We start from the raw sequence: 12,599 nt of genomic DNA, 5'->3' as shown, positions 1-12,599 counted from the left end.
CACACACACTCACCCACACACACACACTCACACAGCCACACAGTCAGTCAAAAATTAACTCTTGCCAAGAAACGAATGCAAGTTACTGCAGCATCACGTTAATAAAGATGTGCAATATTCCTAACATTAAATAACTAATGATAATAATTATTATTATTATTATTATTATTACTAATAAAAACAAATTCCTCAATAATTAATAATAGTAATAATTATTATTATTGTTATTAATAATATTATTAATACTATTACTGTAAATTATTATAAATATTAAAATTAATAATTAAACCAAAATAATAAATATATATTTTACTAGGGCTGCACTGTGTTTATATCAATTTGGCTATATAATAATAATAATAATAATAGAAACAAATTAATACTTTTATTCATCAAGGATGCATTAAATTGATTGAAAGTGACAGTAAAAACATATATAATGTTAGAAAAGATTTCCATTTCAAATAAATGCTGTTTTTCGGAACTTTCAATTCATCTGTGAATCCTGAAAAATAAAATGTATCACGGTTTCCACAAAAGTATTGGGCGGCACGACTGTTTTCAACATTGATAATAATCAGAAATGTTTGTTGAGCAGCAAATCAGCATATTATACTGATTTCTGAAGATCATGTGACACTGAAGACTGGAGTAATGATGCTGAAAATACAGCTGCGCATCTCAGAAATACATTACAGCTTAATGTATATTAAAATAGAAAACAGCTGTTTCACACTTGAATAATATTTCATGTTTTTACTGTATTTTTGATCAAATAAATGCAGCCTTGCTGAGCAGAATTGTCTCTCACTCATGTGTTTGTTGTTTTCAGTCATCAGAGGACGTTTGTGCTGGAGGTGATGGGACGCCACTGCGGGTACGTCATGTTCACTTCCTCAGGTGTTTTATTCTTCATAAGGGCGTCTGGACTGGTCTGGTCTGGTCTGATCCGGTCTGGTCTGATCCGGTCTGGTCTGATCCGGTCTGGTCTGATCTGATCCAGTCTGGTCTGATCCGGTCTGGTCTTGATCTGGTCTGATCCAGTCTAGTCTGGTCTGATCCTGTCTGGTCTGGTGTGGTCTGGTCTGATCTGGTCTGGTCTGATCTGATCCAGTCTGGTCTGGTCCGGTCTGGTGTTGATCCGGTCTGATCCAGTCTAGTCTGGTCTGATCCTGTCTGGTCTGGTCTGGTCTGATCCTGTCTGGTCTGGTCTGGTCTGGTCTGATCTGATCCAGTCTGGTCTGATCCGGTCTGGTCTGATCCGGTCTGGTCTGATCTGATCCAGTCTGGTGTGGTCTGGTCTGATCCGGTCTGGTCTGATCCAGTCTAGTCTGGTCTGATCCGGTCTGGTCTGGTGTGGTCTGATCTGGTCTGGTCTGATCCAGTCTAGTCTGGTCTGGTCTGATCCGGTCTGGTCTGGTTCTGCAGGTATCTGGCGGTGGTTTCCGCTCTGGCGTCTGGTGCCGACTGGCTCTTCATCCCGGAGGCTCCGCCGGAGGACGGATGGGAGGATCACATGTGCGCTCGACTTGGAGAGGTGAGACGGCAGGAGAGGTCTAATGTTGGGATTATGTAAATATAGCTATACATTTAAAAAAAATAAAAATAATGTTAATAAAAAATAATTATTGTTATTGCTGTAAAAATATTAGTTACTAAATAAAATCAAAATAAGAAATATTATTAAATATATTAACATTATACACAACATTTTGTGATTATCAATATGGCTATAAAATAACAATGGAATAATAATTATAATGATGATTATTATTATTATTACCAAAAAATATATAATTACTAAATAAAAACAAAATAAGAAATATTACTATTGCACTAGGGCTGCACAATTTGGCCAAAATGTAATGGTAATAATAATAATAGTACATTATAAAAAATGATTTGATGTATAATGTTATTACTGCTACTAAATAAAAAATATTACAATTACTATATTAAAACAAAGTAAGAAGTGACTATTGGACTAGGGCTTCACATTTGGCCAGCATTATGTGATTATATCAATATGGCTTAATAATAATTAATATAATAATAATATTTTTTATAATTATTACTAAATAAAATAACTAAAAATGACTAAATAAAAACAAAAGTATAACTATTGTAATATTTCACTGTAAAAGTAAAGTATAGAAAAGTATAAATATAATATAATTATAATATAATACAACTTTAAAATTACAGTTACCGTTGAACTTTTATTTTGAAGGAAAACTGCAGGCAGCCCATAAAGTGTGTAAATTGTGCTTGAAATGTGCCGCGCTTCACTGTGAAGCATGCAAAGCATGAATTTATTCAATTAAATTTCATCGATTTGATAATCTCACTAAGCCATATCGCAGTTTGAGTTTTATTTGGATTAATCGTACAGCCCTGCTTCTGTTCATATCTGTGAGCCTGCAGCACAAAAGCAGTGTTAAGTCGCTGGGGTATATTTGTAGCAATAGCCAACAATACATTGTATGGGTCAAAATTATACATTTCTCTTTTATGCCAAAAATCATTAGGATATTAAGTAAAGATCATGTTCCATGAAGATATTTTGTAAATCTCCTACCGTAAATATATCAAAACTTAATTTTTGATTAGTAATATGCATTGCTAAGAACTTCATTTGAACAACTTTAAAGATGATTTTCTCAATATTTAGATTTTTTTGCACCCTCAGTTTCCAGATTTTCAAATAGTTGTATCTCAACCAAATATTGTTCTGTCATAACAAACCAGACATCAATGGAAAGATTATTTATTCAGCTTATTCTGTGTATGTGTGTGTGTGTGTGTGTGTGTGTAGCTGGTGGTTCAGCGGTTGGGTTACGACACGCGGGTCACTGTCCTGGGTCACGTTCAGAGAGGAGGAACGCCATCCGCCTTCGATCGAGTCCTGGTGAGTGCATTAAAAAACGTCATGTTGAAATGTGTACATTTCAAATTCAATTTTGTGTTTCTTCAATTTATTATGCAGGGCTCGACAGTGCAAGCATTTCACTCGCATTTGCAACTAAAAATAGATGTGTACGAACTGGAAAATGTATTTAGGAGCATAAGTCAAGTCACCTTTATTTATATAGCGCTTTTAACAATACAGATTGTATCAAAGCAGCTTTACAGTATCAAGTAGGAAAATAGTGTGTCAATAATGCAAAAGGATAATAGTAAACACTCAATTTTCAGTTAAAGGCAGTTCAGCATTGAATTCAGTGATGAGTGTGAATCAGTGTTAATTTTGACAGCAAATTTTGATTGTTTTATTTATAGTCTTTTGACGAAAATGCCATTTAGTTTTAGTCATATTTTAGTCATCTGAATAGTTTTAGTAACTAAATATCATACAATTTTAGTCGACTAAAATCTAAAGAGTTTAGTTAAATTGTAATGCATTATTATTATTATTTTTTCTGTTTTGGTTATTTTAGTACATCAGGTTAAGCTAAAGCTTATAAACTAAATGAAATAAAATAATATTTTTTAATTTGTGCATTTTAGATATTTAATAAATTTTTTATAGATTTGTTTTATAATTTCAGATAAAATTAATTTTATTTCAATTAATGCAGAATATTTTTATGGTTTTAGTTTTAACTATAAAAACCTGACACTAGTAAAATTTCAAAATATTCGTTGAATTTAAAATAAAAATCCACATTTGAATGCAAAAAACGTTCGAATTTTAGGTCAGTGGCGCACAAGATGCGATGATGATGTAAGTGCCATTGCTTTTTATTGTTTTGTTAGTTGAAGCCACTAGATGGCGCTGCTGTGTTCATTCAAATATTGCGGAAAAAAGAGAACATCAATGCGGAGATGTTGTTTACGTCGAAACTGAAACCAATCCGTTCACACAGAACACATATTTTGCGTATATCACCGTCACGTCTCGCACAAGAGAGTCGCATGTTTAGAAAGCCATGTAAAATTATTGTAAGTTCAACTTTTAAAAAAACATGTCTCGAGACTTTAAGGCGTTTTTTTTCCCCATCCCACTGTATCTTTTTTAAATGAAAAAAGTAACGTGGTTGGCTTTCGTTTCTTTGATTTAAACTATGCATACATGATGCTGTTTTGTTTATAATTGTTTAAGCAACTTAATTAATTGTTTTTGGTTTATAAACCTTATGCAATTTTTCACAGTCATGTTTTTTTATTGCTTTATAGTTTTTTTCAACTGCTTACACACAGAATCTTTCCTCGTCACACAGTTTCTGAAAGCTGACACTCAAACAGCAGAAACACAACACACAGTTCTCTATGTAACACGCACATATCTAACAGGAAGTATCTTGATTTCCTTTTTCAAACCCGACCAATCAAAATGCATCACTAACTCCTCATATGTGGTTTACTGAACACCAACCAATCATGCTTTAGAACAGACCTATAAACACACATCTACACATGCTTGATGCATTTCTTCTCTTTCGTACTGTGTATCTCTGTATTCACAACCACAAATGCTTACAGTAACAAAAAAGTTTGCTTTCAATCTGGCTTTTGTGTTTACCGTGGATTTTTCAACATCTCTCTGCCATTTACTTTCAATCTTGTACAGAAATGTACACAGGAGCTCATGAAAGAAGAGCTTTCGGTTTTGAATAACTGTGTGTGTATATGATGATATATCCAAAAATATAATATTATGGCAAACGTGTTTAAAATGTTTGCTTTTGAGACGTGTTTGTGATATTTTGAATGCAGAGCTTCATTTTGCAAGAGATGTGAGGCATTTTTGCATTTTGTGTGTGCAGTTATTGGAAAGTTTTGAAAAAAAAAAATAGGCAGAGTTTTGAAAATGTGTGTAAGCGGTTTAAAAAAACTGTAATAAATGTGCATTAGTAATATTTTGCCCGATGTGTCCTCTTGTGGCGTCCCCCCCCCCCAACTTAAAGGATAAGTTCACTTCCAGAATAAACATTTCCTGATAATTTACTCACCCCCATGTCATCCAAGATGTTCATGTCTTTCTTTCTTCAGTCGCAAAAAAATTAAGTTTGAGGAAAACATTCCTGGATTTTTCTCCATATAGTGGACTTCGATGGCCAATGATTTGAACGTCAAAATGCGGCTTCAAAGAGCTCTACACGATCCCAGCCGATGAATAAGGGCCTTATCTAGCGAAACAATCGGTCATTTTCTGAAAAAAATGTATATTCATACACTTTTTAACCACAAATGAAAGGTCACGCGTGACGTAGGCGGAAGTACCGACCCAGTGTTTACAAAGAAACATGCAAAAAAGTTAAATGCACTTTTGCAAAAAAGGTAAAACAACGATGTCGGATGATTTTAAAGTTGGAGGAGAAAAAGAGATGGAGTTTTTAAACGAAGTACAAAGATAAAGAACTAACCGCGCGTGACCTTTCCAACATGCTTACGTAATGTGTGAAGATGCGCATCGCAGAGCTAGAACAAGCCGAGCATTTGTGGTTAAAAAGTGGATAAATATAAACGTTTTTCAGAAAATGACCAATCGTTTCACTAGATAAGGCCCTTATTCCTCGGCTGGGATCGTGTAGAGCTCTTTGAAGCTGCATTTTGACGTTCAGTCCGCTGGCCACCATTGAAGTCCACTATATGGAGAAAAATCCTGTAATGTTTTCCTCAAAAAAATTCAAAGTGCCCCTATTATGGCATTTTTACGGTTCCTAATATTATTTTGGGAGTCTCCTACAATAGGATTACATGCATGCAAGGTCAAAAAAATGATTCGGATCATTTCACCGACTCGGACCTTTGAGTCTCGTTCAGCAAAATTAACTAATCTTTTTTTCAAGTTTTTTGAGGTTTGAGTCGTTCGATCATCACGTGACAGCCCCATAAGCTTAACCAATGCAGTCTGAGCCGGAAAGAGAATTGATTAGTTCATCTCTCGAGTCGTTCGTTCTTTTGTCACGTGACGTGACCGCATTGGATAGAGAAATTAGTTAATAATTTACAACCTTCCTTACAAACGGGTGCATAGTTATTATTATTATTATTTACCCTTACAGTTTTAAATCACTCAGTGGCCTAGGACCTAAAAACGATGTCGGATGATTTTAAAGTTGGAGGAGAAAAAGAGATGGAGTTTTTAAACGAAGTACAAAGATAAAGAACTAACCGCGCGTGACCTTTCCAACATGCTTACGTAATGTGTGAAGATGCGCATCGCAGAGCTAGAACAAGCCGAGCATTTGTGGTTAAAAAGTGGATAAATATAAACGTTTTTCAGAAAATGACCAATCGTTTCACTAGATAAGGCCCTTATTCCTCGGCTGGGATCGTGTAGAGCTCTTTGAAGCTGCATTTTGACGTTCAGTCCGCTGGCCACCATTGAAGTCCACTATATGGAGAAAAATCCTGTAATGTTTTCCTCAAAAAAATTCAAAGTGCCCCTATTATGGCATTTTTACGGTTCCTAATATTATTTTGGGAGTCTCCTACAATAGGATTACATGCATGCAAGGTCAAAAAAATGATTCGGATCATTTCACCGACTCGGACCTTTGAGTCTCGTTCAGCAAAATTAACTAATCTTTTTTTCAAGTTTTTTGAGGTTTGAGTCGTTCGACGCGGTATACCTTGAAACCGGTAATCGGCCCATGCCTAGACAGTAGTAGGAATTAGGGCTGGGTTTTCACAATTCGATTAAATTCTCATTCACAAGCTTTCGATTCGATTACCGATTCGATTCAATGTCGATTATTTTTTCTATGTAAAAAAAATCTCTCAACTAATGTAGTGGATTATGTATGCAATTATATGTACATGTTCACAAAGCATATGGATTTTCTTTTATATATGTTCTTATTTTAAAAATCTTGAAACTGTGAAAAACACCTACTTCTTGTTTTTTTTTTCTTGTTTTTTCTTTTCTTTTTCTCTATCTTTGTAAATTTTTTCAAATGTCGGCACCCCTATTGTCTATCTCTGATGTATAACTTTTATAGCATGTTCTAATAAAAAATTTTTTTTTAAAAGTACCAAAGCGCAATGCTTATTGCGATTATATTGGATGAGAAGTGCCCTTCAGTGTTCCGTCCATTAACTGAAAACAGGCTATTTATTTTGGAATCAGCTTCCAGAAGAGATCAGATGTGCTAAAACATTAGCCACATTTAAATCCAGACTCAAAACTCATATGTTTAGCTGTGCATTTAGTGAATGAGCACTGTGCCACGTCCGAACTGGTTGCATTTTAAATCCATTTTTAAATCATTTTTACATTCCTTGTTTTTTGTTGTGATTATATTTTTATGATTATTTTGATCTCTAATTTCTTTTATATGTAAAGCACTTTGAATTACCATTGTGAATGAAATGTGCTATATAAATAAACTTTGCCTTGTCTATAAATTAAAGCAATAAGCCCCAAGAAGCCGTGGTTTACAGTGAATTTATAACAGCTAAGGGGCGTTTTTAGGTACAATGCTTTTATAAAACGGTTATTCCATGTAGTAAGGTTTCACAAAATAAAACCGAGCAAATAAAGTGTAATGATATTAATAAAAACAGTATTCTTCCAGAATCCTCCGAATCAGTTGTGGTTGCAACAAAGTGGTTGCCGAGCAACAGACAAACGTAAACAAAGGTGTATGTTACTTTGTAGAGTCATTTACAACAGCTTTGAACGCGGCTCAGCCAATCAGAATCAAGGACCGGAACTATTTGTTTTATAAGTGTACATTTCTGTCATGACGGTTCTTTTCCATAACACTGAATGTGGTAATAAAGAGTTGGTTATGCTTTGAATTTTGTCTATATGATGGCAAAATCACTTTGATCAAAATCAGCTTATGGGGCTGTCACGTGACGAACAAACGACTCTGGAAAAACCTGAAGACTCGAAACAGACTTCTAGCACAGAACCTATAGGATGTTGCACATGTCACTCCCCGAGTCACATTAAAGATTGGTTCATGGTGTTGATGTTTTGGTGTGTGTAGAGCAGTAAGATGGGTGTGGAGGCCGTGGTGGCTCTGCTGGAGGCGACTCCGGAGACGTCTGCGTGTGTGATCGGTCTGTCTGGGAATCAGGCCATGCGTCTGCCGCTCATGGAGTGCGTGAACATGGTGAGTCACTCGCCAAACACCCCTGACCTTTGACCTCTGGACAGCATCTGGTACAGAGAATCCGAATGTAACTGTGCTTCTGTTTTGTTTTTGTAGACGAAAGAGGTTCAGAAAGCCATGAACGAGAAGAGGTTTGAAGAAGCCATTCAGCTGCGTGGAAAGTGAGTTTCGTTCATTCGTGTGTTCGTCTGTTAATGACTCGGAGAGATGGTTCACTGATTGTTACTTCGTTGCAGGAGTTTTGAGAACAACTGGAACACGTACAAGCTTTTAGCTCATCAGAAACCAGCTCTGTCTAAGGTAACAAACTCAATGACTTAGAGCTTTCAAACACCATATACTTTCTTTTTGCTTGTTTTTTAAAAAAGTCAACATTCAAAATCAACAAAAAAAATCATAATTGACACCATTTACTTTCATAATAAATGTCATTGATCTTATTGTGCACATTATTCTAAAGAATTTAGTTTCAAAATCAAATACTAAATCAAATTTAAATACTAAATCAAAACTTTATTTGTCTCTGAAAACAAATAATTTAATTTATATTTATTTTATTTATATTTTTTTAATGTGAATATATTTATATACACTACCGGTCAAAAGTGTGGGATCAGTAAGACTTGTAGTGTTTTTAAAGGAGTCTCTTCTGCTCATCAAGGCTGCATTTATTTGATCAAAAATACAGAAAAAAACTGTAATCTTGTTAAATGTTATTACAATATAAAATAATGGTTTCTATTTTAATATCCTTTAAAATATAATTTATTTCTGTGATGCAAAATGATTTCTGAAGATCATGTGACACTGAAGACTGGAGTAATGATGCTGAAAATACAGCTGCGCATCACAGAAATAAATTATAGTTTAACAGATATTCACATAGAAAAATTTTATTTTACATCATAATACTATTTCACAATATTATGTTTCCTGTATTTTTTATCAAATAAATGCAGCCTTGATGAGCAGAAGAAACTCCTGTAAAAACATTAAAAATCGCTCTGATCCCAAACTTTTGACCGATAGTGTGTGTGTGTGTGTATATATATATATATATATATACACACGCACTTTTTATTTATTTATTAAATCATTTAATATTACATATAATAATATTATAATTACAATTTATTTAAGTACTTTAAATTTATTATATGTCTTTGTATTTATTTAAACTGTGTATTCATCTGAAATATATTATGTATTTTTTATAAATATATATATATTTTTAATTTTACATAAAAAAAATTAGTTTTTAATTTGCCTGTAACCAGCTGTTTAACATGTGTTTGTGTAGAGTAATCACTCTATGGCGATCCTGAACGTCGGCGCTCCAGCCGCGGGGATGAACTCCGCTGTGAGATCCGCGGTTCGAGTGGGACTCGCTCACGGTCACCGGGTTTACACCGTCCACGACGGCTTCGAGGGTCTGGCCAAAGACGCGGTGAGGACCGCTGACACTGTGTGTGAGTGTGCGTGTGCGCGTGTGAGAGAGCGTGTGAGAGAGCGCGTGCGTGTGTGAGAGAGCGCGTGCGTGTGTGAGAGAGCGCGTGCGTGTGTGTGAGAGCGCGTGCGTGTGTGTGAGAGTGCGCGTGTGAGAGTGCGCGTGTGAGTGTGCGCGTGTGCGCGTGTGTGTGAGAGCGCGTGCGTGAGTGCGTGCGTGAGTGCATGTGTGAGTGCGTGTGTGCGTGTGAGTGTGTGCGTGTGCGTGTGAGAGAGCACGTGTGTGTGCGTGTGTGTGTGCGCGTGTGAGAGTGCGCGTGTGAGTGTGCGCGTGTGCGCGTGTGTGTGAGAGCGCGTGCGTGAGTGCGTGCGTGAGTGCATGTGTGAGTGCGTGTGTGCGTGTGAGTGTGTGCGTGTGCGTGTGAGAGAGCGTGTGCGTGTGCGTGTGTGTGAGTGTGTGCGTGTGCGTGTGCGAGAGCGTGCGCGTGTGTGAGAGCGTGTGCGTGTGTGTGAGAGCGTGTGCGTGTGTGTGAGAGCGTGTGCGTGTGTGTGAGAGCGTGTGCGTGTGTGTGAGAGCGTGTGCGTGTGTGTGAGAGCGTGTGCGTGTGTGTGAGAGCGTGTGCGTGTGTGTGAGAGCGTGTGCGTGTGTGTGAGTGTGTGTGTGAGAGAGTGTGTGTGTGTGTGAGAGTGTGTGTGTGAGAGTGTGTGTGTGAGAGTGTGTGTGTGTGAGAGTGTATGTGTGTGTGTGTAACAGAGGTGTAAAGAGTAAACCTGAAAACCATAATTGAGTAAAAAGTACAGATGCCTTACAGTTAACACTCCAAAGAGAAAGGAAAACTTGAAATCGCATCATATGACCCCTTTAAGTATTTTACTAAATATAGGTTCAAAGATGCAGAGCCAAGGATCTATGTGCAGGTATTTAATGGAAAAACTAGAACAAACAATAAACCAAAGGGAACAAAGAACAGAATGACGGGCAAACAGACAACCATTACATTCAACAACTCACAAAGAACTAAAGAAACACTACGGGCCTATTTACACCTAAACAAGGGGAACCAATGAACAAACGGACTACAAACTGACTACAAACACCACGGGAGACAGGAAGTGACATCAAAGTCCAAGACAAGGCACAGAGAACATTGAGAGGAGAGCAATCATGTTCATTTTCTAAAACCAAAATAACACTAAGCAAAAAGGTCTCTTCAGTATAACGGATAGATCAAATAATAAGTAAAATTAAAAAGTCAAAGTCTTCTTGCACTGGATGTGCTGGTTTTGGCTGCAAGTCATGTCCTCGTCTCGTATATAAAACACCTGTGATTCACAACTACTCGCATTCACGTAAATATATATATACAGTAGTCAACATTTGATGTGGATCAAAACCTTTCATCAAAGTTGTCCTAAAACCTAAATCCAAACTGCGTTCTTGTCTCAGGACAACTTTGATTAACTTCTTTTTTGATACACTTCAAATGTTGACTACTATATAAATAAATATAGTAAGAACTTTATTGTCATTTTACATGTACAATGAGACTCTGGTGGAGCAACCTCCAGGTGCCTACTTGATACATACAAATAAGTGATGTACCATTTACATATTATACACTAAATACTCTACTATTATACATAATGCTCTGTACAATACAATATACACAATGAATATGCTATTCAATACAGTACACAGGGGACACATAACACAAGACAACAAATGTGCATAAATGTAGACATTATATGTGCGGAAGGGAAAAATGTAGTGCAGAGGTAGTATAGTTGACATCTTGACCATGATAAAGTTATGCTCACTCATTAATTTCTTGGGGAAGTTCATGCAAGCCAAATCTGCGCAAGTTTAGCGCAAATACGGAACTCGTGAGACATCATGACATTATCGAGTATATTGCAAAAACCAAACAAAACACACCTACGGAGTGCACGCATATGCGACGTGATGAAGTCTGGTTAGTAGGGATGGGCGGATCGATCCTCACATAAAAATATCGATTCTAAAGTGCATTTTTTAACCACTAATTTTATTTATCAAGAAATTCGGTCCATAACATATGCTTCTAAGTGGAAAAAATAGACTATACTAGCGAATAATTGTGTTGGATAGAACTATTTTTCCTGCTCATCGGAACACACGCAGATGCTGAAAGACCGAACCAATCAATCACAGACAGCGTTCGCTGCTGACGCATGGCTCAGAGTGTTTGTTCAAATAGAGCTGCGCTTCCCAAAAGCATCAGAAGCGTAAGTAGATCTTAAGAAACCATTGCCACATTATTACATATCATTGTTACTATATATAAAATTAATTCTGAAAAACGATGCATTTTAAATTACATTTTAAAATATTAAAATAGAAAATAGTTATGTTATATTTCACAATATTGCTGCTTTTACTGTTTTTTGTTTATTTTGTTTTTTCAAATAAGTGCAGCCTTGGTGAGCATGAGACTTATTTAAAAAATATTACAAAATCTTACTGACCCCAAACTTTTGTGTACATGTATTATTTATTTTAAATTGGCTAGTTTGTGCAAGTAAATTTATTTAAACTGGTTGTTAAAAGTTCAAATGGATTGTGTTATATGTTCTGTAATTGCTGTTAATAAATCTGTGAGCAAAAAAATATGCTAAAGTTTCACCTTTTTAGGGGTAAAACAGCCTGGCAGCCTTTTACAAAAATTAACCATGTTTTTATTACAGTAACCACAGTTTACCACAGTAATTGTACTAAAACTGCAGTAACCTACCAGTAACCTAACCAGTAAACTTACCTACCCTTAAAGCATGCATACTTGTATGGTACTAATATGCTCCCTTTTAGGGGTATAGTTGCACCTTTGAGGTTACTGCTCCAGTAAAGGGCTAAAATACAAACATAGTATATTTTATTTAAATACAGTGTAAACAAAAAAAGGCCTATGAAATGTTAAAAAACATAGCTTTAAAAATCTAATATTAAGTGAGTATAATTACTGATTATATTCTTTTAAAGGGGTCATATGATGCGATTTCAATTGTTCCTTTCTCTTTGGAGTGTTACAAGCTCTTGGTGCATAAAGA

At 36.0% G+C, this 12,599-nt stretch overlaps 1 protein-coding gene across 1 annotated transcript in view; it reads left to right on the top strand.

Annotated features, from left to right (window-relative positions):
- pfklb (phosphofructokinase, liver b) overlaps positions 1 to 12,599 on the top strand; it is a 32,970-nt gene that overhangs the window by 9,110 nt on the left and 11,261 nt on the right. Inside the window, exons 6-12 of the mRNA XM_016518682.1 lie at positions 833 to 877; positions 1,429 to 1,561; positions 2,816 to 2,908; positions 7,944 to 8,069; positions 8,166 to 8,230; positions 8,306 to 8,369; positions 9,370 to 9,516. Of these exons, the coding sequence (XP_016374168.1) occupies positions 833 to 877; positions 1,429 to 1,561; positions 2,816 to 2,908; positions 7,944 to 8,069; positions 8,166 to 8,230; positions 8,306 to 8,369; positions 9,370 to 9,516 (673 nt within the window). The remainder of the gene's footprint in view (positions 1 to 832; positions 878 to 1,428; positions 1,562 to 2,815; positions 2,909 to 7,943; positions 8,070 to 8,165; positions 8,231 to 8,305; positions 8,370 to 9,369; positions 9,517 to 12,599) is intronic.

Source organism: Sinocyclocheilus rhinocerous, unplaced genomic scaffold (assembly GCF_001515625.1).
Source record: "Sinocyclocheilus rhinocerous isolate Xijiao unplaced genomic scaffold, SAMN03320098_v1.1 scaffold1050, whole genome shotgun sequence".
NCBI classification, from domain to species: Eukaryota; Metazoa; Chordata; class Actinopteri; order Cypriniformes; family Cyprinidae; genus Sinocyclocheilus; species Sinocyclocheilus rhinocerous.
The sequence above is the reverse complement of the archived record's forward strand: the minus strand, read 5'-3'. Positions and strand labels throughout refer to the sequence as shown.